Here is a 27511-nt window from a genome sequence, read left to right as displayed (position 1 = left end):
AACTTTCACCTGGTAAATAAGCACCCCGACTTTCACAATAAGCCAAAAACCAAGCTAATCCCATTTCAAAACAAGGCCAAACCAAGCCAATCCCTAAGAACTCCAACACCCTATATGACTAGATCCCCTCGGTGTGCAGTATGGGACTGTGGTGGGCCTGCTGTGCACCCCTGACTCTCTCCCCCACATGCCGCTGCTTGCCAGGAGCTGATCAAAAAAAAGAAGCAATAAGCAACAAGCTACAAGCCAAAAACTAGCCAACAAGCAACTCACAAGCCAATTAAGCCAAAAACAAGCCCAATTTCTGTGTTTTTCCCACAGGTTTGGCATGTCTGCTACAGGGTTTGAAGAACGTCTGACACTCATTTGCCAGAACACTGATCTACTCTGCCATGACCTGCCCCCTCAAAACCCAGTCTAATTTAATTACTATTGCCCCATCTTCAATGTCATCAATAAATCACAATGCTTCCCCCAATTAAATCTGCCCCTCCTGTCCAAACAAATAAACAAACAAAAATCAATTTGGTTCATGCTACTACTTTGCAGGGCTCTGTTGTGCTTCCATCGCCTCACTGCTGGACATGCATAAGATCCACAGACCTCTCCATCTGGGCCCTCTGCTCCTCTCTCCTGATTACCCTCTGAAAAGTAAAGGCTCCAACTAGTATGATCTCTTTCATCCTTTCCCCTCCTAAAAATGGACTAGTATGCGTGGGTCACTCTGCTCCCTCCTTTTCCCTTTCCCTCCTTCTAAAGGAGCAGCAACAGGGCTACTCTGTCCTTCTGTTCTCCATAGAAGCAGGCAGGGGATTCACAGCCCAATTCATCAGAGAAAACATTTTATTCATCCTGAGAAAGTAGGTATTTGAAGCCCTGCCCACATCCCTCACAGAGGTATCATGAATATTAGATAACGAAAGTGTTTGCATTTACAGTAGATAATAAGCCTTTCATCTTCAAAGTATTAGGAAGAGCAGTGAACACAACACATAATCCGAGCAGAGACAGATGCCAGTTCACACTATGTCACCAATTAATAACAAAGTCATATAAAATCAGCACCCAGTATATTGACACTTAATGTTTATGCTAAATGGGGTCACAAATTCCAACATACAGAGAATGCCTTTCATACCAAAGCTAATGATTTAAAATGCTAAACGTCCATATTTTAATGGTGACCACTGTATATAGTAATGATGTATGATATGTAGATAAGCAACTACAATCAGGAGCACAGAACCTGCAATCTTTGTAGGAGTTCTTCCAGTATATATAATCTTCAGGTCCTGGACAATTTCAGGGCACTGAATTTACAAACCTGCAGGTTAAGTCTGTGGGATTTGTTATATGCACAATACTCCTCACAAAAGCTCAGATACATTGCTACTTTGCAGAGCATATAGAAGGTTATTTCAAGGCAAGTAACTTTCAACTGTCCACCCTGCATGGTTCAGTACACCCATAGGCCCCAGCGATTTTTGAGGTCAAATGACGGCAACACATTTGGAATGCCTAGTCCAACACAGCAAAATAAATTAAACAAACAAACAAACAAACAATAAAAAATACAGACCTCTCCAAAAGTGAAATAATGGTGCATCTGTGTAGCTATCAACAAAAAGAGACTGCAGAAATGTCATTAAATGTGATCAATGTGATAGACCATCATCCATCTATACACCTACATCAAATGTGACAAAAAAAGCAAAATTACACAACTACTACAAAGACAATTTCTGAAAGAATACAGAAAATTTAAGTAATAGTCTATCAGCTGACAAATGCAAGTCAATAAATCTATACTGCAGGTAGAAGTTAACGTACAAAGTTGAAAAAAAATCTTAATTCAAATGTAAACTCTCCTGTTCATTACTTAAAATAGATACAACAAGAACATACATTTACTAGTTCAAAAGCAAAAATAGTAGAAGTCAATCTCAGAAAGAGGAGAAATGTAAAAAACAACAAACCATTTACTATGTAATGATATATATGAATAAAAGTGTGTAGCTATATTACATCAAGTGGTATTATTATTATTATTTTTTTTTTAAGTGGACTAGTTTACCTCATGTTTTTATTTTCACTTCATGGTATTCTGCAATCTTATTTTCTTATTTACTTGTTCTGAAGTTTACAGAAATGTAAAATTCCAACAGGAAAAGATGATAAACTTTTCAGGCTTCTCTACAAAGATATGCCTATGTAACTTTGATGATGGCCTGGTGTTCTTAACTGTATTATACAACTATGTATCAGGAACCATAATAATTAAGTTAATAAGCAGCAATAGAAAGTATTTTTTTCTCTTTCTGAAACAAAAACAATCCCACTGGATTGAAACACAAAATTACACAATGTTAACAATGAACAAATATCTACTTTCACTAAAGGAATAAGCTGCTAATAATACCACAGATCAGCTATTTTTGGAAAAATCTGTATATGAAATGGATTTGCAAGTGAAACCATCATTCCCTTTTTAACAGCACTAAAAGGTCTTCATTTGGAAATTTTAAAGCATTAACCTGAAGTTTCTTTAAAAAAAATAAAATCAGTTTAATATATATTCCCTGAATTAAATTGACAGAAATCTAAGGTTTAAAAAACAAACAAAAAGACACCACAAGAAAAATATCTTTAGCCCTGAAAAGTCAATGTATGTGAAAACTGTACAGGTGAAAAGGATACAAGTTTTGGTATAATGGAATCAGTGATTTCAGTGCTCGGCTTGCATTTATAGCTGTTGCACGAACCATAATAGGAAGAATTTTTCCATTAACAATAGCGCCATCGAAGAGTGGACCAAAGAATGGAACCTGAATCAGAAATTAATAAATTCAATCCTAATACGAAATCTCTGCTATAACAATTAGAAATCAACATTAACAATGGAGAGCTCATTATTCTTTTTCTTCCTCATCTCTGGTTAATCACAACAATTATTTGTGATAGACCTATTCTTTCATGAAAATACTTAGCCATATAATGTGGTAACAGATAATTTTTCTGAACATTCTGTTTTAAGTAACCATTTGAATATTGTGTCTCATACAGGCTTATTTTCAACACTTTCTGCTGAAAGCCTAATAGTAAGTCATGTGTGTGACACTTCTGAAGTTCAAAGGCTAAGGGAGGGGAAATGATTACCCACTTAAAAAAAATATTACATCTTTAGATACTGCATGCATCTATTACTGGATCTTCATCCACCATTCTCTTTCCCCCCATTTGTTGCTCTCATTTTTTATATCATATCTACAATTAGACTGTATACTTTTTGAAGCAGAAACCACACATGAAATCTTGACTCCCACTGAAGTCAATTAGAGTTTTGCTGTTGATTTGAAAAGGGCAAGGATTTTACCCCCACTTTGGTAGATAAGTACATGAATAATAAAATCAATCTGAATGCTTTTTGCTTATACGTTAAACAAATTCAAAATAAAAAAAAGTATGATTACAGGTGGAAGACCTGATTCTCTATTTGCTCTCATGTGTTTCCTTCACTGCAGTATTTATCATGCTAACTTAATGTGAAATCACTAATATCAAATCTTGCATTTGTGTGTACATAATGGATTGATACATGGCTAACTACCAGATATGTCTGCAAATTCAGGCTTTGCATACACAAACTTACAAGCAGAGTTTTAGAAGTTAGGCTGAGACTAGCAGAAAGTTTGGTCCTTAATACATGTATGTCCCCAAAAGTCCACAGAATTATCTGGCTCTAATATTTTGACATTATATTTTTCACTGACCAGTTAGCATCTGGGACTCCCTCATCACTCTGGAGCAGCTGTGTGTGGACCTCTGGTGACCTGTGGAGCACTTGCTGGTGTTTCACAGATAGAGGGCTTGTTACATAGTGCTGGGTCTCAAGTAAGAAGAGACCCAGTCCTTTGTTTTTTAGCAACTAAATAGCATAAAAAAAGTAAAAATATATAAAATACCTTCCTTTTTGTGTATGTAAACAACAGCTGTAGTTGCCACCAGAAGGATTTTATATGGCTGCAAAAAGGAAGAGAGGTGGTCTATATGTGATTATGAATGGGAGAGGGGACCCAACAGGCAATCTGTCTGCTAAGATGTGATCCACACTACAAAGGAGTTTTAGTGTACTATTTTTGCCAATACTCAATTTTGAGCATCTTGAAGTTATCTAGTTTGATTGGTGATGTCATTCATTTTCCAATTAATGGAAGATGCTATTAGGGCAAGGATGTTCCCTTCTTTCTTAAAGCAAATAAAAATAGTAATAAAATATGGCAATAATGTAACCCCACAGACTTTCGAGTAAGAAAAAAATGTAGTTTTAATTAAAATGTGTGCATCCTTGCTAGTACCATACCATTTATGGCATTGGTTTTATTCTGAATGCCATATGAATGCCACTACCATACCACACTCAGTGCCATATGGTTGACTTCACATTTCTCTCATGTAGCTTGTTAGTATTAATATTTATAGTAAACAAATCCAGTGTTGTAAAATACAAATCTGTAAATCCATGCCACTGACATCCCACCTAAGAATTAAGTGATCCAACCATTTATTGATGCTTCTAGTCCAACAGCTGCTCAATCCATTTTGAATGGTTAATCTGGTGCTGTTAAACAGCATGGCTATGAGACAGGGAGGCAACCACACTAAAACCCCAGTTCAACAAAATATTTAAGCATATGCCTTACTTTAAGCAAGGCAAATAATTCCATTATAGCCAACATGCTTAAATACCTTTCTGAATCTGGGCCTGAATTCCTGTTTGCTAGTCTAAAGGAAAGGTAGAGATGGCTGAGAGAGGAAGGAAAGGAAAGTGGTAATACTGAATGGAGCAAGGAGGAAGAGGTAGCCAGCTCAAGACAGAGCTAGGATTTGGATTCATGTGCTAATACAATACAATACAAATCTAACAAACCAGACTAAATTTAATTTAATCTAATCTCTGAGTTCAAGTGACTATATAAAATACTCTAACCTTTGTTCTTGCAGTTTATATTAGTTATCAGAACTGCTTGATGGGATTATGGCCCTTTTGTTCACAGTTCCTTATTTTCCTCTCTACACTGCACTCGGTACACATGACTTCTATCTTGTAGCTATTACTATTGTCATTATTAAAGAAGGATTACCTTGTTGGATCAATAAATCACACCATAAAAAACAGTAACATATATTTAAACAACCCAAAAGTTACTCAACACATGAGGGAAAACACAAGAAATTTTTACCTCTGGTTTTTTCATGATCTGGATACTGAACATGTGGTTTTTCATTGGATAGATAACAATAAGAACATCACCGAATTCTGTAGGAATTATTCCTCTCCTGTAGTCTCGAGTATGCTCTGACCAGACAATGTGCACTTCGTCATTTCCTAAATGTCTTAGCTGAAAAAAGAAGGGAAAAGTAAAATAATTTTTAACAGCTGAGTACACAGTACTGCAGCTGTACAGAGATAGCCAAGGCTTGTATTCCAAATGACAATGAACTGAAGAAGAATTTGTTGGGTGCAGAGAGAGGACACATCTAAACCACATTGCAATGTGCCTGATTTAGATGCAAGTCAAAGCAAACATTCACAATTAGGTCTGTGTTTGGTATGTTGATGTCAAGTATGACTTTTTTTAAATGAACAGCTCTGACAATATAGAATATTTCCAAGTTAAATCTACAGTTTTCCGTAATAAAACTGGTAGAAGATGTTCAGAGGCTTGTATTTGATTTACCAAAATACTTTAAATCCTCACACCAAGATTAATAGGGACTAAGTTTGTAAGTGTGAAATCTTTCCACATCAATTCTCAAAAGCAGTTTGAATGAATCTGTGGCTACAAGATCTGTATTTGAGGAATCTGGAACTTTGCTCCTCTTGCCAGATTGGGAATGGGCTACCATCAAATAAAATAATCATAGAGAAAAATGTAATCTGGATTTTCCATGGCTCCAAAAACCACTTAAACTAAGTATTTATTTTTTCTTGAAGCCTGAATACCCTTGCAAATTTTCAATGGCCAGAAGTTTCAAAATGTGCAACACTGAAACCATTTGGAACAATAATATACTAGGTTAAAAAATACTTTTAACTCACGTAGGGTGTGACTTTCAAAACTGCTCACCATTGGCTGAACTCTTCCATTAAGTCAGTGATAAACTCCAATTATCTTTCATGAAAGTAGAATTAGGCCAGTGGTGAACACTTCTGAAAATATCAACCTTATGCTCCAAAATTCACCTTCTGTTAAAATGTGTTCTTTCCTGAAAAGTCATTGTAAAAATGGCATGAGGTGGCTCCATGTTATTATTTCTCGATGGATTTCCTGATCGAATGTGTTCAGTGTACAGATAAAATGATGTTTCCTCCCACTAAGTGACAGCCCTGAAAACTAAGTCTGGCATCTGAGAAAGCTTTCCCTCTCGCACATCACCACCAATAACAAAGGTTGTATGTGACAAATTAAGTTTTCAGTTACGCCTTTTCGATCCCATATTATACCATTTCTGTTGGCCCATTGCCTTCATTTAGCTTACACAGCGTTACCTGTAAACTATTTAGTAAACCATTCTGTTGATGCTACTCAAGGAACAGAATCCAACTCACACTATGAACTGTGCTGGCTCTGCACTGATAATAAGAGTAAGAAGAAGTCAGCAGATACTACTCTGAACAAAACAAAACGAAAAAACAAACACACACACACACACACACACACACACACACACACAAAATAAGAAAGGGCCTCTTTTACACAGTCATTTTAAGAGCATATCTGTACTTTAAATAAAAGTAAAACCTATGCAGCATCCCTGGATAATAAACAGACACCTCTGAGTAGAGGATGATTTAACAATATAACCTACAAACCTCTTAGAATACTATTTAGGATTTACTTAAAAGGGAATAAATTTTAGGTCCTAAACAGATTGTTAGTGACCTTCTTTGCATTATTACAAGTTTGTGCTGTTCTCTGTTGGTTTGTAACTGGATACAAGAGTTTTTTAAATAAAGACTCAGTGAAAAGCAACTCTCACATTTCTAGCAGACATGGAGGATGTTCTTCTGGCTAAGTACTGTACTGAACCTACATCTGCTAAGTCTCAATTCCTGACTCTGACACAGACTTCTTGTATGATCCTGAACAAGTCAATTCTCTCTCAGGGCCACATAAAACAGTTACTTACCCTACAGTGACTGGTTCTTCAGGATGCGTTGTCCACACAGAGTTGCACTCTGATGTGCGTGTGCCCCATGAACACAAGATGATTTTTATTTTGTCCATGGGGGCCACACCTACACCTAGCACTTTTTATAACAGAGTGTATAAAGGACAAGGTGGCTGAAACCCACACTCAATTCCTTCAGTCAGAATCTCATAGGAGCAGGACTCTGATTAGCAGGGAAAGAAGGCAGGCTATGGAACCTGTGTGAACATATCTTGAAGAAGCACAGTTACTGTAGGGTAAGCTATGGTTCTCTCTCTCTTCTAGTGAGTGTCCAAACAGATTCTACTCTTGGTGACTTACAAGCAATTGCCTATTGTTTAGAAATGGATTAGAAGAGTTCTATTTGAATGAAATTGTAAGAATGCCCTACCAAAGCTAGCATCTGATCTGGATTGCTTGTACCAGGCAATAGTGAATGGTGAATCATAGAAATGTATGACTGGAAGGGACCTCGCTAGGTCAGCTAGTCTAGACCCCTGCACTAAGGTAGGACTAAGTATTATCTAGAACATCCCTGATAGCAGTTTGTCTAACCTGTTCTTAAAAACCCCCAAAGACTGAGATTCCACAACCTCTCTAGGCAATTTTTCTAGTGCTTAACTACCCTTACAGTTAGGAAGCAATGTCTGACATTGTTGCAATTTACGCCTCATCACTTCTTGTCCTGTCCTCAGCAGTTAAGGAGAACAATTTATCACCTTTTCTTTTTAACAACCTTTTACGTACTTGAACATTGCTATCATATCCCCTCCCCCCGTCTTCTCTTCTCCAAACCCATTTCCCCTTCCAATCTTTTCAATTCAATGCATGGATCAAGCTCCATGTTGCTGCCCTACACCTCTCAGATATGGGGGATGTAAAGTGCAGAGGTCACTTTAGTTCTAGTGGAATGATCCCCAATACATGCAGGGGAAGTTTCTTAATCAAACGGTTAACAAGTCCTATTACAGTCAGACCCACTTAGTCTTTGAGTTGACATGGATTGTCCCTTAATCCTCTCAACAAATGCCATAAAGAGTAAAGGCATACATCTGAATGGCCTAGTCCTATGCAAATAAAAGGACAACGCTCTTACAACATTGAGCACGTGGAGTTTTATTTCAACTCGGAAAGAGAGCACTTTATGGAAGAAGACGGGGAGATGAAGTGACTGATCGATGTAAAAATTGGAAACTACCTTAGGCAGAAAAGTGGGTGAGGCCTCAAAGTGTCTCTATCCTTGTGAAAGATCACATATGGGGGACCTGCCATGAAAGTCTAGATCTCTTCCATCTTCCTACATGATATGATGGCTGCTAGAAAAACTGTCTTCATTAACAGGTGGTAGAAAGAGCAGATAGCATAGGCTCAAATGTGTACCCATCAAGTCCTGTTAAGGTCCCAGAAAGAAGAAGGTTTCTTGACTGGTGGGAAAGCATGAGTTGAGGTCTCTTAGAAATTTCATCCTTGTGGGATATGACAAAACTGTGTGATCTTGGGCAGACAGATGATTATCACAGATTGCTGCCAGGTGCATGCTTATTTTGCTGAAGGACAATCCCAATTGCTTTAGTTAAAGTAGATAGTCCAATACTGATGAAATTAAAACTTCAATGGTGAGTTGTTGCTGAAATGCCAAAATAGAAAACCGTTTGAAGGTTTTCTGCTTTCCAGCAAAATGTCATGAACAGTAGCAGAACAGTTTCTCTGTGTAAATCCATCCATTCCTCAATGTACTGAGCATATTATTATATCTGGAGCCCATGGTATGAGAAAGGTGTCCATGAGGGAGCCTAGGGTTGGGCACTCTCTGGAACAGAACATGTAGAATGTGTTTTTCTAAAATATTGCAAAATGAGTCCAGATTTTGGAAACCCCCATCTATATATACACCATATGATTGGAGCTAATTTAGCTACAACTAATCAGGAAAGAACTCTTGGAGTCATCAGGGATAGTTCTCTGAAGACGTCCATGCAGTGTGCAGCAGCAGTCAAAAAAGCAAACAGGATGTTAGGAATCATTCAAAAAGGGATAGAGAATAAGATGGAGAATATCTTATTGCCCTTGTATAAATCCATTGTACACCCACATCTTGAATACTGTGTACAGATATGGTCTCCTCCATCTCAAAGAAGATATACTGGCATTAGAAAACGTATATGAAGAGAGATTAAAGAGGCTAGGACTTTTCAGTTTGGAAAAGAGGAGACTAAGGGGGGATATGACAGAGGTATATAAAATCATGAGTGGTATGGAGAAAGGGAATAAGGAAAAGTTATTCACTTATTCCCATAATATAACTAGGGGCCACCAAATGAAATTAATGGGCAACAGGTTTAAAACAAATAAAAAGAAGAAGTTCTTCACACAGCACACAATCAACCTTGCCTGAGAAGGTCCTTGCCTGAAGAGGTTGTGAAGGCCAGGACTATAAGAGGGTTTAAAAGAGAACTAGATACATTCATGGAAGTTAAGTCCATTAGTGGCTATTAGCCAGGATGGGTAAGAAATGGTGTCCCTAGCCTCTGTTTGTAAAAGGGCGGAGATGGATGGCAGGAGAGAGATCACTTGATCATTACCTGTTAGGTTAATTCCCTCTGGAGCGCCTGGCATTGGCCACTGTTGGTAGACAGGATACTGGGCTGGATGGACCTTTGGTCTGACCCAGTATGGCTATTCTTATCACTTATGTTATTATCAGATGAAACTCACTACCAAATACCAATGTTCTCGTGCACTGAGATGCTGTTAGGGTCACAAGGGGTCCCTGAAGAGGAACAGAGCAGACTGAAACCGGATGGGATACCTCATGCTGATTATCTTGAGGACTCTAACAGTCCAAAGTTATCCCAGGCCAAGCCTACTGGAATTAAGAAAGATAGTTGCCAAAAGATGACTTGGAAGTGGATCCCAAGGTGTTCCAGCCAAATTCTCAATATGTGAGTCAAAACTGGATCTTGCCTGGTGCCTTAGAATGTGGGGCAAGCCAAGGACAAGGCAGATGGCCACCTCAAATGAAATCATTAACTTCATTAGGGTCTCCGAGGACCATTTCTGTGGCTAATATTGAGACAACAGTCTTCATCTTAAAATTATTTTTTGCCTTTGATGTTTCCACTTTGGGGCTGACACACATAGCCCTAAGGACCTTATGAATGCCCTCAAGTCTTTTAGTATATGGAGTGCTTCATCCATGCCACTATTAAAGAGCTCACTGCTCTCAAATGGGTGGTCTCCTATAATGGCTTGGACCTCCCTCCAAGACTGCTGCAATCTTCTCATTGTTGCAGCAGTGCCCATTGTCCTGTCTGCAGCATCTGATGCATCAAGTGCAGCCTCTAACACTGTTCAGGCTGTCAGGGATTTTAGCGATTTTAGTTCTTCAATCTGGTCCTTCAGTGGCCTCTCTGTGAAGTTAGAAAGTCTGCCCAAAGCAGTACATTGTATTTCAAAAGCAATGATAATTTGCTTTTATTTGCAGATCTGCCAAGAAATATATTTTCCTCCAAAAGAGATCTAATTTCTTTTTGTTGTTCTCCCAGAAAGTAGATTTGGGTTGCTCTGGTTGCTATGATTCTTCTTGAGTTGCTTGAACTACGAGAATATTGGGGGAAAGATGTTGACAGAAATATTCATCTGGTGCAGATACAGAGTCCTCAAGTGACCATGGTCAAGGTCTCGGTGTCAATGATGTGGGCAGTACTGCAGTGATGAATCTTGGTACAAAAGTATTCAGTGCCATGGTTCTCAGTGCAGAGGCAGACAGTACCAAAGTACTTTGTGCTAGGAGATTTGGTGTCATGGTCAGTGACTTGCTGATGGTACTGGAGGCAGTATGGTTCTTGTCATGGCAAAGACCACTGGTGCTGGCTTGGGTTTCAGTGCAGGCACACAGAGATGGGACATCATTTCTTTAGGCATTTAGAAGAGTAAGCCTTAGGGGTGGCTTTCCATCCCCCACTTCGAGAGGGGGTTGAGCGCCTGTCCTGATCCCCAGAGTGATGCTCCTTATAGAACCTTTCTGAAGATGTCACCAATGCCACTGATAAATGGGGCTTATGAGGTTTCATAGGAGCCTGGGGTGGTGTATTGGCTCACCAGGACACTCAGTGCATGGATGAACCTGGTACCTAGAGCTTCTTGGAAGGTCTGCTGGGATCCAGTGAAGCTTGCATGGACACTTGCAGGAGGAAGAGTTTCAGTTTTGCCTCCCTCGCAGCAGTTTAACACACACAAAGGACGCAAGGCACAGTCAACCTGTAGAACTCATTGCAAGGGGATATTGTGAAGGCAAAAGTATAACAGGGTTCACAAAAGAATTAGATAAGTTCTTGGAGAATAGTCTCACGAATGGCTAGTAGCTAAGATGGTCAGGGATGCAACACCATGTTCTGGGTATCCTAACCTCTGCTTGCCAGAAGCTGGGAGTGGACAACAGAGGATGGATCAGTCGATAATTGCCCTGTTTTGTTCATTCCCTCTGAAGCACCCGGCATTGGCCACTGTTGGAAGACAGTATACCAGGCTAGATGGACCACTGAGGTCTGACCCAGTATGCCCGTTCTTATGCTTTTTGAATCCTTTTGGAGAAGAACTTGTAAACTGGGCAGTGCTCCAAAGCACAACCCTCTTTCAGGCAGAATGGGCATTGGGAGTGTCCATCATTCACCGACACTGCTGTTTCAGAGGAGAGGCAAATCTTGAACCCCTGCAACTTAAAGTAAAACATTTTAAGTTCTTGTAGGGAGGTGCCCTTGTACAAGGGAGTAGGCCCTTGTACAAGGGAAAGGAAACCTATCACTACTCTGAATAAATCTAAAGTTTGGAGGGTTTTTTTTTTAATCCAATAGTTAACTCAGAAAAAAATTCTTTGCCTAACTACTGAAATGAACCAGCTCAGAGCAAGGGATGTGGACTCTACAAGGTTTTGTCTTGCTGCCACAGGTGATAAGAAGAAAGAGAGAGTTGTGGCTTCCCCATCCTTTATACTCTCTGCTATAGGGAATGAGAGGGTGCCCAGGGTGCATGTGTGGCCCCAACAGACACAGCTATTTAAAAGAATCCAATCTTCTGTGCCTGGGATGCAAATGCACCAAGAGTGGAATCCATGTGGACAATCACTCAAAGATTATGTTTATAAAATTGTCATAGTTGAAGTCAATGGAGTTATGACAATTTACACTAGATGAGGATGTGGCCCTTTGTGCCTCAGTTCCCCACTTGAAAATTGGGGTAATAATGCTCCTCTCCCCCATGCTTTGTCTTGTCCATTTAGATCATAAGCTCTTCAGGACTGAGACCGTCTCTTCTTATGTGCATGAACAGTGGCTAGCATAATGGATTCCCAATCTGAGTTGGGGATTAAAGGCATGACCATATACAAATGATTAAACAATAGAAAGATAATTTATCCATTTCAGCTACAGCATATGCTTTGAACCTCTTCTCCATTGGTAAAAATAAGTAAATACACTCAACAATTTGGAAAAGCTAAGTTATCTGCAATTTTAAATCAAAATACTTTAAAATATTCTTACTATACAGCCATCACCATGTGTCAGCTTTCCTAATATGTTTATGTTAACTGAATACAAAAGAAATGTGAAATAAATATAACCAGGAGGGATGATCAAATCTAATTTTGATACATTAGTGTCATATGCTGTACATGTTACAATACCAGCCAGACTTAATACTAAGCTGCAGGCTACACTGAGATTTCCAAATGGCAGATTGTTCTAAGTGATACCAAGTATAATTGAAGTAATAAACGATAGAAAAAGCAAAGCACACTGTCAGGAAAAATTTAAGTATTTACTTTTTAAAATTAAATGAGTTAGGTTTGGAAAGGCAAGACAACTGAAATAATGCAGGGCTCAATTTACAGAAAATTCCTTTTATTTATCTCTTGCATTAACCCTTGAACTCTTGCCAAAATTATTTGTAATTTCTAGTACCCACTTATCTAAAGAAGGAAAGAGAAAAAAAAACCTATTTCCTTTTATAATGAAAGCTAGTCTTAAAACGTTATTTTCTTTACTTCAAAAATAAAGTTCGCTAGAGAAGTACAGCAGAAACACAACACAGCAGAAAAATTTAGGAAGCTGCTTCTTATTGCAGCTACTTTTGGCAAAGTTACATGTATTCAGCATCTATCTAAGGTACCTTCAAACATTTGGTTAAGTTCTTCATAAAATGTTGTTTTAAAACAATTTTTTTACTCCTGTAAAATAATGGATGGGATTAATTACAATTTTATAAAAATACTAATATTGCACTAATGGCTATGCTTTATGGCCTTATGCCTTTGAACACCCAGTTTGTATTAAAATCAAAGCAAAACAATTAGCTATGAATTATAGGTCTATAATTCTTTTGAAGGGCTTTGATAATGTCAAACTAAGCTTGAGTCATTTATATAGTGGCCAAAAGTTTCAGCCAGATGAATAGGCTAATAATTAGAAAATGACCCTTTTGTTTTAACACCATATGTATAATATATTAATTAAGACACTTTCACACCCTCCCACTCCAAATTTCCTCAAAGTGCTAGCAGTAGCTAGACAGGGGGTAAGCTGCATGGGCGAATCTGAGATATCACTTCCATTGTGACTTGTGAGATTTTAGATTTCTATCTTAATTTTGACACTTCCATTATAATGTTACTTTGTAACCGTATTTAAAATAATATTTTCTATTTTGACATATCCTTTCACTTAGAAAAATTCAAAGATGACGGGATTAAAATTTATCCTTCCCAGAACTCAAAAACACTCTCCTCTTCCTTTTCAATTCATCATCTTTTCTGCTCTCTGTTATCTCTTGACTCCAGTGTTTCTAAGATATCCAAGATACTTAAAATTTTATTTACTATTCAGAAAGATTGATAGAAAATAAGTTTTAAATTGGCCTGGCATCTGAAGCACTAGAATCTTGATGCTGCAGTGGTTGGGCTGGCAGGAAGAAGTTTTATTTTAATTAAATTTAATTTCCATTTATAAGATGAACCTATCGTCTACCTCTAGGCACATTACAATATAGAAACCAGCAACAATTCTTCAGCCAACCAAAGTACAATAAATAACACTTAAAAACATGGCTAAACACATTCAAAATCCTCAGTGATAGTTCAAGATCCAAGCTCTCCTTCCACACAATTAGAGTATGTCTATGCTGTAAAAACAACAACAAAAAAACCCCATAGCCTGGGTTAACTGACTTGGGCTCAGTAACAGCATAGACATCCCTGGTCAGACTGGAGTTTGGGCTCTGAAACCCAGCGACAGAGATGGGTCTCAGATTGTGCAGAAAGGTCTACACTTGTATGTTTAGCCCTGTAGTGCAAGCCTGAGTCGACTGACCAGGGCTCTGAGACATGTTGCCACAGGGTTTTCGCTTTTTTCCAGTGTAGACATACCCTTTTTCATCTCCCTTAGTTTCATCCCCGTATATCACCATTTCTGTGACTTCAGTAGCAACAAGTTATATAAATGTAGAATAAAAATCATCTTCCGTTGTTAGGGGCGGCTGTATGTTTTTTGCCACCCCAAGCACAGCTAGGGGCGGCTCCAGGCCCCAGCATGCCAAGCGCATGCTGGGGGCAGCAAGCCAAGGGGGGGGGCGCTCTGCCAGTGCCGCGAGGGCTGCAGGCAGGCTGCCTTCCGTGGATTGCCTCCGGTAGGCAGCCTGCCTGCTGTGCTTGGGGCGGCAAAATCCCTAGAGCCACCCCTAAGCACAGCAATCAGGGAGCCTTCGGCGGCGTTTCAACGGGAGGTCCACCAGTCCCGCGCCTTCGTCGCACCCACTGCTGAATTGCTGCTGAAACCACAGGACCGGTGGAGCTCCTGCAGAAACGCCACCAAAGGCTCCCTGACTACCGCCCTCACCGCGACTGGCAGTCTGCCCTCCACGGCTTGCTGCCCCAGGCATGCGCTTGCTGCACTGGTGGCTGGAGCCGCCACTGTCTGTTGTGAAAGGTCACATGCTGCACACTGTATCTAGAACATCTTAATAATAAGGAATAATATTTGTGATTATTACTGTGTTTACTGCAGAAGTGTACATATAGGTTATAAAGTTTCCAACTGGAATCAGAGGCCCATTGTGTTGGGCACTGTACAAAACACATGAGACATTCTCTACTCTGAAGAGTTTAAAATCTAAATAGACAGACAGAAGATGGGAGGGGAAATTAAACCATGGAGAGGTAAAGTGACAAGATCAAAGTTACACAATAGGTCAGTGGCTGAGTTAGGAATGGAATCCAGGTCTCCTGACTCACAGTGTAGTACCCTATTCATTAAGACCATACTGCCTCTCAGAATAGTCTAAATCATTGAAAAATGTGATTATGGGTGAAAGCAGAAAGAAATGGGGTTTAGGAAAGAATATCAAACTAATGTGAAAATGGTGACTGACTTGTACTTTTTTAAAAATTACATCACCAAAGGACTGGACCAGCTCTGAAATGTCGCTAAAGGTATTAGCTATGTGGAAAGGATTGAATTCTCTTGAAAACATATATAGGATTCAGGCTGCACTTTCTGCTAAAACCTATAACATGTTGTTGGTTTTGTTGGTTTTTTAGTTATTTAACAAATAGTGGAAACAATTTTCATTATGGGTTTTCCCCACATTGCTTTTTAATCACTCTAATCCAGAAAGGTTATTGATACATATTTCTGTATGCAAAGTACAGTAGTTTCTTCAAAAGGGCAGAGAAAGGAATCATATTGTTACTTCAGTTATACTCTTATTAAAAAGTTGTTATTTTTACTGTTAAGATACTTTAATAATTTGTTTAGAAACCTAAATAATACACTGACTGCACTTTATGAAATAAAAGAGTAGAGTAGGAAGTACCCATCTTAGGCATGCAAGAAAAATATTAATAGATTAAAAAAAATGTATAATGCCACTTTTAGAATTAAAAGTCAGTTTATAACAACAATAATTATAATAAAGATATAAATTATTTTCTTCAAGTTGAACAAAAAACAAAAAAGTCATTAATAATTGAAGTTTGCCAGAGGCATGGCTATTTCTCTCTTTACTGTCGACGATCTAATTTAATTACAAGTATTAAACTCCATGCTGAGGTCAACCAGCCTCACTTCCTCCAATATTACACTTCAACTAGCGCTCATTAATGTGTCTACTGAATGGATTAGCACATCTGAAGATATATGTACAGACGATGGGGGGACAGTCTAATGATAGCCAATTGTTCATTTGTAATAGGACACATGTTCGAGGCCTCAACTTATCATCACTAATATGGAATTTATTAAATTCTAAAGAAAAAATACCAATACAGAAAGCCATTTTTCCCTTAAGGTGGATATAAGGGAGCAGACTTCTGCTGAACATTTGTGTCATCACCAAAGCAATACAACTAAATTCACTAAATGTTGTCAAGTTCCTAACATTGATTTTCTTTTAAAGGCAAATGTTCTATGAACATATTTTGTTTCAGTTATTCTGCAAGTCTTGCAGCTGTCATCTTTGGACCATGTATTCATCAGCTATTTCAAGACGTTAACAGTTCACATCCAGAAATCTCAAAGCACCAGAACACGTCATTCAGATTTGGAGCTTTTTCTTCCACACAGATTATTAACTCTGTTCCTTTTCCTCTCCTTACATCACCATTCCTGTGACCTCAGCAGCAATAAGATGTACAAATGTGACAAAACTCATCTGTGGCAAAATAATTGGTTGGTAGAAAGTAATTTAACACTATAGTTCACCCGCCCCAACCAGCTTCAATAATATATAAACTGTTAGAGGAACAAGCATTGCATTATTTTTAGAAAAAACTACTAGTTATTTTTAAGGAATGATTTCCTAAAAATCCCTTGATATATTGTTACCTAAGGGAAATGCTGTATTCAAACCACCTACCTTTTTTGTTAAAGAGTCATCTGAATCAGAAGGCATTCTTGTTGACACATGAAACATTACTTCCACTGTAGAGGTAGCAAAATATGGAGTGGTCAATCCAGTGCTTTTGTTTTTTTGCAATCCTCCCATAAAACCACAATGGTTTGTGAGATTCACCTAAGACCAAAGCCCATGTAACATTAGGGGAAAAAAGTAATATCTGGTGGTAAAATACTTTTCAGAGAAAGCCTTTTCATCATATACATTTTAAAAACCCATAATTTTGTTCTGATGCTGATCCTTTTGTACTATTAAGTTTATCTAAAGGAGCAGAGGCTCGCTAATTAGAAGGATTTAATTAGAAAAGAAACTAACTACAGTGAGGGAACATCTATATTTATTGGCACAAGAGGATATAACAACAATCTCAGAGACTGGTGGGAAGTAAAGGTTAAAGGGAAAAAAGCAAGAGTGGAAACAGTGGCATCTTGACACTCTCCTGAGAGCCCGTACTAGCAGCTGCTTTTCTTCTCCTCAGAAGACATGGGGCACTACCACATAAAAAACCATGATGATTATTCTGGCTTTCCAACAGGAAGGAAGGGCAACTGCTATAGTTCTGCTGGCCCCATCAAAAATTAAGATAGTGCTGTCCCATATTTTTTCCCATTACTGAACACTGAGGAGGAAAGTCAGAAGTAATCCTTTTGCAGTGGGTTATTTCTCTTAGCATTATAAATCTAAATTAAATGCCTTTTAAAATTGGGATTACTTTCCTTAACAGCATATTAAATGTTTTAGTCTCTTGGCATGAAATTCTGGATTTTTTTGTTGATATAATAGCATATACATTATTGCCTAGTGTGAGATTAAATACGTTTGAATTGGTTTGATTTAACTTAGTAAAAACATTGCTGCAGAACTGAAACACATAATAATACTTTATCAGATTTACAAAACTTCTTTAATTGTAAAAAGTCTGTTTCCATCAAATTTAAGACTTACCATCATATTTGCAAATTTTCAGTTATGTCTTTGAATTTCACAATTTTCCATTCTCACAAAGTGAAAATGGATGCTTTCTGACAAGAAGAAAAATTCCCTACATTTAGAATGTGTGTGGAAAGTCACTAGGCAAGCCAAAATTTGCCAGCTTTGCTCAAAGCTTTTTCACAGCTCTAGTCAGGAGCTGATGTATTGCCTTGGAATTAACGTATAAATTGAAAAAGCAAGCTTTATTCATTTAAGCTACTACCGTTTATTGATCATTAAGCAAATTATTAAATATTAATTTCAGGTGGCACTTCCAAGACAGCCAGAAGCAGTGATGATTCCTGCACTTCTGTGGGACAGGTCTGTACCTAAAGCATCCTCTTATTGATGGTAGTGGGGGTCTGTCTTGAGCAGCCAGAAAGGGATGGTGATTAGTGTAGCAAAGAGAATTTGGACCAGGGGAGAGTCAATAGAAGAGAACTATATTTAACTAATGCTTGGTGAAAGAGATAGAGGTGTGTGTGTGTGTGTGTGTGTGTGTGTGTGTGTGTGTGTGTGTGTGTGTGTGTGTGTGTGTGTGTGTGTGTGTGTGTGTGTGTGTGTGTGTGTGTGTGTGTGGCTGGCTCTCTACTAGGCAGGGAGAAGAGGATGAGAGAAGCAGCATGCCATTATTTCTCCAACTCCCAAATCTGAGCAATGTGCAGAACCTTAAATGGATTTAACACCTTTCAGGCCTACACAACAACACAGATATAGTCTAGTTAGTGTATAGAAGTCAGGGACAGGGTGGCTTATTGCACACTGTTGAACAGCCTTTGATTATGTAGAAGCTTACACAGGTTCACCTTTCAAAGCCAGTAAAGCTTTGCTGTCTCAACAGTTCATCTACATAGCATCACTGACATAAGTATAACCAGAATTTCTCTTAGTGTCCTATTTTCAGGATAAGATGTTTTGGTAATTGTGAGCGGTAATAAGGAATAATAGAGATGGAAGAGTAGAGAGAAAAAACAATCAGCCTCCCATTTTATATTTGTTTTCGACAATCTAACACAAAACTCTGAAGATATAAATAAAACTTAAAACAGATACCTCCCAACCAAGGCCTGCTACAAAATCCTCATAGGCTTGGCTTCCTCCAGTGTTAGTGAGGATGGAATGTTTATCTTCTTGTCCCTCAGCAACATAAAATACTGCAATCTTGTGTGTCTCTCGGCTGTAAAACATAGGATTGTCATTGGATTGTCACTGAGTAATAGTTCACTTTCAGGTTTTAACACACAGACAGAAAATGCAAACTACACGCAGATCATAGCTTTCAGAATCAAAAAGGCAATGAAAGTGCAGTACAATTAAAATAAGTCTTTCTTTCTGTTCTTTGACCATCTATCTTTTCATGTTCTAATCTTCTTTTTTATTCCTTTGCCTTCTCTTTTACAGTTTGCTAATAGGAACTTTCATGTGTGAAGGATCAATTCAGCATAGTGGGACATCAGCTGAAATTAGCAGCAACAAATGGTATAATAATGTATTCAGAAAGTTGAGTAAGAGATCTATAGCTGAAGACAATGAATAAGCAAAACCTATGGTTTGGGCATTATTTTACATTATAAAGAAGACCCCTCATTACCATTAATAGTGATAATCCTTGTGAATGATAAATGTGTCTCAGGAAGATGAATCTAATATCCTCAAGTAGCAAGGTAATTTCTTGTGTCCATGGACTGCTGATTGGTGGATATAGAGTTGAGCAACTTAAAGTTTCCCACAACTGTCCTACTAATTCTGAAATTACTAATTCTATAGCTGTTGACACAGTCACATGAATCTTGGAGGACAATTGACAAAATGCAGAGTAGCCAGCAAATTGTTAAATTCCTTGGCCCATTCTTTAATGCATTTAATTCTGTCTTTCATATTCAAAAATACCCTCCCAATAAAGAGAAAGAGCACTAAGCAAAATTTAAGATCTTTTAAAAACTAAATGCATCTCCAAAACTTTCACTTATCTTGAAGCTAACTTATGATGGGAATAAACACTGAGATCTCAACAACAATGCCACTTGTATACTAGATGATATTTCTCTAACATCCACTACTGAGAGCCTACATATAATGTACTTAAATGCCCCCAGATGCTACTTTGGTGTCCATTCATAAAAGATCTAATAAAACATCTTAAAAGAGAAACTACAAGCTTGAAAAAGTGGCTTGCAGTGGACAGTGACTGAAACCTTTGTTGGTCACTAGTTCATCCTGAAATAGCTGTAGCTGTCCATGAGAACCTCAACTCTAATCACTTTCACTTCTCCTCAAATATCGACGGCTTTGATCCACAGCTACAAAATTAGTTTCAAAGCTATTGGAACTGAATTTTAGAATGTATCCCTTTTATTAGATATGTAAATACAGCATTTGAGCATTATAGCACGTTTTCCATAATTTTCATGGAACACAAAAAAAATCGTATTTGACAGATGAATTATTTGTTTTGCGAATGGAGGTTTATTCTCTTTCAGGATAATCTATTAATTAAATATTCATTTCATTTTAGTTTCACTTAAGTTTTAGCATGTACTGCTTCCAAAATTTAGTGAACATGAATCACTTATTGGAACATAAACTAGTCTCCAATTCCGTATAAACAATAGTTGTACAAACTCACTTTGAAAAATAAAATGATTAAATAAATTAGTTAGATAATTAGGCAGTTTTAAAAAAGATAACTTACCATTGTCTTGAGTCCAAATTTCTAAGTTCTCGAAGTAACTTTTCATTTTTTTTCAGGAGATGAAAGCTCCTTCTAAATACAGAAAAATTAATAACATTTTTGTTACCTGTCCTGTAATGGGCATAGGACAATACAAGAACATATTTCAGTTCCAGTCATGCAATCACCTACAATTTTCTTCTCAATTTTCCTTTAAAAATAAGTTATACTCATTGTCAATTTTATGCCAAAAGATCTTCTGCATTCTTCTTAAAATAATTCCTAGAGCATATCTTCTAAAAAACCATCCAAATTTGATTTAAAAATTGTTAGTGATAGAGACCCTTCATGACGTTTCGAAAATTGTTCCAATGGTTAACTAGTTAAAATTTACACCAAATTCCAGTGTAGAATATGTGTAGCTTCAACTACCAGCATCAGATTGTGTTATATTTTTCTCTGCTGGATTGAAAAGTCCATAACAAAATATTTGTTCCCTGTGTAGATACTTATAGACTATATCCAAGTCAACCCTTAACCTTCTCTTTGTAAAAATAGATTGAGTCTATCACTATAAGTCAGGTTTCCCCATAATCTACCAGCCCAGAGAGTGCATTAAAAACTGAACTCTACATTCCTGGACTGCAGAGCAAGACAGAGTACATCAGCCCACCCTGTCATCTGTAATGCTTTTCGTTTTTTAAGAAACAGCAAAATAACCACTATCCAATTTTTAGACTTACTTCAGATACCCATAACATATACTGAAGTGAGATTAGGGGCAGTACCTATTGGAAAACAGGCTGCTTTGGCAAACTAAAGGCCCATTAAGTATTAAGAATGGCAACAAATGGGTTGCAACCAAAGTTCTTTGTGATCAAAATGTTTCACTCATATGACTGCAATATTATTTTACTGATCCAGACTTATTCTAGGTCTACAGAATGTCCATTTTGCCTTCACAGTAGGGAAGTATTTTAATTCAGCATTACACTCAGATATATAATTTTAGAGAGGCCCTTACATTCTGGGATACAAATTCTGTATTTAAAATAAAACAAAAACCAAAACCCAGTACTGCCAATACTAGTACCTCTCTTTCACTGAAAAAATTTTTTTTTTACCTCCTATTGTTATTTGCAACATACAGGAGTATGCAGACTGAAAAAAATGAAAGGAAAAAACCTCTACTTTTCAGATTTACATTTGTGCACTTCTCTAGGGAGAGGACATATGCATTCCTTTTCCTCTGGTAGGGCAAGAGGGTGTTTATCAATAACACAACACCAACAAACTTGCTGCTATTCCAGAGCTTGGGTCTGGTAGGGCCAAGTGCCTTGTCTTCCCCATATCCCTACAGAAGCATGGAAGGAGAGCAGAGGAGGAGGCAGCAAGGGTGTCTTTCTCCACCAATCTAAGGTTTCTTAATGGAGTTGCTGAGGAGAGGAGAGTAGGGAGAGAGGTTGTTCTTCCACCAATAGTATCCCTGCACTGAGCTGGAAAGGAGGTCATCTGTCTTCAACCCCCCTTTCTGCATGGATCTTAGGGAGAAACAAGATCAGCAGGCTGTTCCCTCCTCTCCCAGTCTCTCCACATGGTGGGATGAAAGTAATAAAACAATCTTCTTCCTTAGTAGATACCCATTCCCCCATCTCAAAAATTCTGCTGTCAGTTGGCCAAAGGCATTCTTGGCCTAATCAGTTCTACTGCCTAAAGTTAGGAGGATTAATAAAATGATGAAGGAGACTTACATAATTGTTATCAAACATTGTACTTTTAAACCAATACTAATTTGTGTTACAAAACAGGGTTTTGCTGCTGTTTTTTGTTGATATATTTTTTTTTACCTTTTATCCCATGAATTCATTCCCAATATACTGAGAAGTAATCTACAATAGTAAAATGCTGACTGGGGCTTTTGTGGAGTTGGCTCATCCTGTTCCACAGCCTTCATATTTAAGTCACTGAAGTGTTTTTCAACAAATTCTCTCTCTTCTGTGTGTTGTTTAAGGATAGCATTGATGACATCATTTTCCTGTTTCTCTGAGATGCAGATAGGTTGAGGAGCAGGTATGTTCAGTGAGACGCCTGCTCTCTGTAAGCATTCAGGACTAGTGACACCTAAATAATGTAACAGTTCATCAAGAGCATCTTCTTCTTCCCTAATTGTATCCCACGTTGGCACAGTTTCTCTAAAATTCCTTTTTACCTGAAGTGCAATTCTATCCCTTATAGATACATCCTCTACATGATCAGATGATGGGGCATCTTCTGGTTTCTCTTGCTGAAATACAGAAAGTGCCAAAAAAGTATGTTCTGATAATCCACATAAAGATGATGGCCCATACAAAATGGCAGAATCCCATGAGTATTTACCAGACAGATCACGCACTATAATTCTGACATTTGAATTAGCAGATGCAAGTCCAGCAGACAATCCTCCTCCAGGCATATTCTCTTCTGCTTGGATTTGTATACAAGAGACTAAAGAAGTGTTGTTTAACACAAAGAACTGGAGGTTTGGGCTCTCAAAAAGTTCAGGAGAAAGCTCAGGACTTTCACTATAAGGATTGTCATTGTTCTCACAAACTTGACTGGTTAGCATAGCAGGGCCTCCACTCATTGGATAGTGGCCTAAGTGGTTCACCAGATGTGTTATCACAGTACGAGCAGCAACAGAGATTAAGCCTTGTTGCATGTGAGTTTTCACTGTAAGATAAAGAACATTGTATTTAAAACTTAAATTTTGGGAAGCAACATGGAGATTTAAACATTTATTTTGGATTTTTATTGCCTAGATTTTTCAACAAAGAATGAGCTTTATGAGACTAGGACACACCTAAAACAACTAGGGAAAATATGGCTTTCCAGGAACTTTAGTTCTAAGTGTGAAGAAAAAAGTAAAATAATCACACTTACAGAAAGAATAAACATTCTATAATTGTAGAGGTTAGACCATTTTCTCACCATAGCTTTTATGTACAGCATGGGTCCACTTAGATATACAATAGTGATTCTTAAATTATTGAAAATAGATCTTAAGTTGCTGCTGAACTAGAAGCTATTGCATGATAATCAGTTCAACATCCCAAGTCACAGATTTTTATATTTTGCCACAGTAGTACTCTGATGAGGAAAAACACAACTATAAGTGTGCGCAAAAAAATAATCTAATCACCCTAATTGCCCAAGGGAGTATACAGCTCCAGGTTAAATTAAGAATGACAGTGGATCATTTGAAAACATTGATCAAAGCCCAGGCTATTTATATACAGCAAACTCTAGTAGTAACAAAACAGAAAATAAAATCTTACATTGAAACTGAAAAAAAAATGTACACATATGAAAAATTTCCATCTGAAAAATTTCTGGGAAAATCAGCAGGGGAAAGAGGTAAGTTAATCTTGTCAATTTTGTCTAAGTTTCATCTTGCCAAAGGTACTGGAGAAAAATGGGACTTCTATTCTTTCTTCTTTGCCAAAGATTTTCCACTCTTCTGGAAATTATATTAATTTGTAACAAAGGTTTCATAATTTTTATAACAAGCCAAGCATGCCTAAGAATTATTTTTTTAAACCACACTCTGCGCTGGATTCTCTGGTCCATTAAGTCCACTTTGTGATACTCATACAGTGCAAAGGGGCCTTAAACCAGTTGAAGATAACTGGTGGAGAATTCTTTCTGCACAGGGGAGCTCTCCACTGGTATTACTAACCTCTTTCCTCTCTCTCTGCCCCCTCTATAGTGTAAATGGAAGGAGTGGGTATATTGGGAGCAGAGCACAGGGAGTGGAGGGTGTGTGCCAGAGCAGAGCTTTGTTCAGCCACAGCTTGCACCAAAGGGGCTGAGTAGTCCTGAATATGCAAGTCATAACGGGGCTCCCTGCAGATCCTCCTCTTAGACAAAGAAAAGAAACAAGGCCCTATTTTCAGAATTAGGTAGTCTGTACATGACTGTAAAATATTACTAGAAAGTGTGGGTTTCCTTGGATTTTTAGTAGAAATCTATTGGACTGCCTCTTTCCTTGCTAGCCTCTTCTTCTTTCCATGCAAAATTTAAGAGAATATACCCAATGTCCAGTTTAGGGGATAAACTGGAGTAAACCAAACCATTTCCTTTATACTATATATGTTACAATAATTTTTATGCTAAGCAATAAATATTGCTTAATATACATAAAACACTTTAAGGCACAAGGTTTCTTGAGTGCTTTGGCAAAATAAGGGCAAAATGTATAACCTATAATGAATTTTTGTGAACATTATTTAATGCATGCATTTAGCAAAGTGTTGAGTGCATTTTGCTCTAACTGTTGACAGTAATTACTGATACATATATCTTTGTCTTCAGAGTGCAACAGAAAGCATAAATACAGCAATGTTTAAAATATCTAAAAATCCTTTGAGAATGTTAATTTACACAAGTCTTTACAAAAGCAAAGTCTCAATTTGGGATAGCTGAACAGCATCACCCAGATGTTAACTATTTAAATCATTTAACAAATTCTACTGCATGCCAAAAAATAGGCAAAATTCAAGTGCCTAGTTAATATTTACAAAATGATCTGAAAATGTAGTATCATTACATATTAAAGTGGATTCGACAATGTAGATGAGACCAAGAAAAAATATTCTGGCTTCTTTAGTGTCTCTCATGGTTGAAAACAGAGACTCTTTAAAAACAATCAGTTAAGTTGAATTCAAAGCCCAGATATGGGAAAAGCATGCAAGGAAATTAAGTTATAGTGCCATCTGCTGAAAAGTAGTAAGGACTTGCAAGCAAGTTTGTACAAGTCTTCTGGCGAAATGAATGGGAGACTCTGAAAGTGAAATTATCAAAGATTGTACTAACATACTTCTGGGGGAATTCTGCACTAAAAAATTAAAAATTCTGTGCACAATATTCTCAAATTCTGCAAAATTCTGTATATTTTATTTTTATATATATTTGATCAATATAATCACACCAGTTTCAATTATTTTTGGTCATTTATTTCAAAATACCTGTCAGCAAGTATGTCTTTAACAATACAGACAACAAAAAAGATTCAGAAAGTGTTTTTTGACAAATAGATTCCTTATTAGGCATATTAATACAGAACCCTGAGTAATCATTTATTTAAACTACAATAAGGAACCATATTTCCCGCACCTCTCAGAAGAAGTGGAAAGGCTTGGGGGAGTCAGTGATAATGGAGGAGCGGAAGGAGAGGGAAGTAATTGCTGGGAAGGAGCCTGGGTCTGAGCATAAAAGGTTATTGGGTAAGGGTGGGAAAAATATGGAACACGTGTTTTTTTGCGGGGGTGGGGGAGACTCAGGGAGGAACTGTTAGGGAGATTCCCCCATGCAGACCCTAGCCTCTCCCATTCAGTCAGGCACATCTGCCCCTGCACCCTCTTGTGTCCTTGCAACCCCTGGCTACATGTGTCCATCCACCTCTACTCAGGCATGCCCCTTCCCCCTGTAGCTCTGCACCTTCTTCCCCCTCTGCCCATGTGGTCCTGCACCTCCACTCCCATTCAGCCCCTGCCAGTCTGTTCTCCCCCAGGAGCCCTTATGAGTCCCTGTCTGATGCCCCAGCAGCTCCACGCTGTTTATCTCCCCATAGCCCTGGCCCAACATGGGCTGTGAAGAAGGCAGGCTCTCTCTCTTCCCTAGCTGGCTGGGAGCAGCTGCTGTGTTCTAGCACCACAATGCCCTCTGGTGGGACATTCCAGCAGAAGCTTTTTTCTGCACAAAATATTAAAAATATGCAGTTCATTAATTATGCATTAAGTCTAGGGAAGTGGCGCAGAATTCCCCCAGAAGCATAACCAGTAAAGGAAGCTCTGCTATTGGATCATCTTTGCTGCAGATATTTACTCTAAGTGACTAGAACACGGTGTTGTACAAATATTATACTACTACTTTTGGGTTCCCAGGTGCACAGCAACTTTATATTCCCAATTTGTTGGCATTTAAATTTGAGTCACCCTTAAGTGCTTTAGCTGATGCATCTCTGAAGGGTCAATCCATCCTTGTTTGTATACATGTCTCCATAGAGTAAAAACAGATCGACTGAAAGCTTTCAAAAGAAATGAAAGCTTGATAATGAGATAAGCAAGTGATTGCCGCTCTGTGAATTGGTTATTAGTAATTTCTATATGGTATTGCCTAAAGGCCCCAAATGAGATCAAGGTTGCATTGTGCTAGACATTGTACACACTTATGCACGCACATGCTGCACAGAGTAACTTGTGCCATAAAGAGCTTACAGTTTAAATAGAAAAGACAGACAGAGTGGCAGGAGTACCACAGAGAGGTGAAGTGACTTACCCAAGGTCATGCAGCAGTTCAGTGGCAGAACCAAGAATAAAATCCAGGTCTACTGACTTCCAGAGCAATGTCCTATTTTTTTAGCACACTGCCTCTTAAGAATGCCACTTATTGGAAACCCATTAACTTCCTCCCCCCAACAAATTTGGAATTTCTTTCTTAACGTTCCCACTCTTTATAGAAAAGAAAGTTCCCTGAAGAGAGAAGGAGGGTCTGAGGGTTCATTATAAATTTAATCAATGTGTATTTTAAGAACTGCTCTACCAAAACAAAATGTTCAAAACAAAAACAGTTACATATTATAAAAAAAGTATGCAGAATACGCCAAATGGCTATTTAGCATATATCTGACAAAAATTTGCATGGCATATATTGCTCTGGCCCACCTACAATGTG

The 27511-nt window shown here is 38.0% G+C and overlaps 1 protein-coding gene across 13 annotated transcripts in view; it reads right to left on the bottom strand.

Moving 5' to 3' along the window:
• Positions 1-27511, bottom strand: part of RALGAPA1 (Ral GTPase activating protein catalytic alpha subunit 1) — a 246975-nt gene that overhangs the window by 39348 nt on the left and 180116 nt on the right. For 12 of the 13 annotated variants that reach the window (XR_003999976.1, XM_030559256.1, XM_030559257.1 and 9 more), the window contains 6 exons: positions 22648-23509; positions 20822-20893; positions 19183-19306; positions 17119-17274; positions 5241-5399; positions 2698-2825 (listed from right to left, as the gene is read on the bottom strand). Coding sequence is in view for 12 of the 13 variants with exons in the window: in XM_030559256.1 (XP_030415116.1) it covers positions 2698-2825; positions 5241-5399; positions 17119-17274; positions 19183-19306; positions 20822-20893; positions 22648-23509 (1501 nt within the window). In the remaining variant the exon portion in view is untranslated. Of the gene's footprint in view, positions 1-2697; positions 2826-5240; positions 5402-17118; positions 17275-19182; positions 19307-20821; positions 20894-22647; positions 23510-27511 lie in introns of those variants that run through there. The other variant, XM_030559262.1, reaches the window with a different exon arrangement.

The sequence above is a fragment of the Gopherus evgoodei genome, chromosome 4 (genome assembly GCF_007399415.2).
Source record: "Gopherus evgoodei ecotype Sinaloan lineage chromosome 4, rGopEvg1_v1.p, whole genome shotgun sequence".
Taxonomy (NCBI): domain Eukaryota; kingdom Metazoa; phylum Chordata; order Testudines; family Testudinidae; genus Gopherus; species Gopherus evgoodei.
Note: the sequence above shows the minus strand (reverse complement) of the source record. Positions and strands in the feature narration are given on the sequence as shown.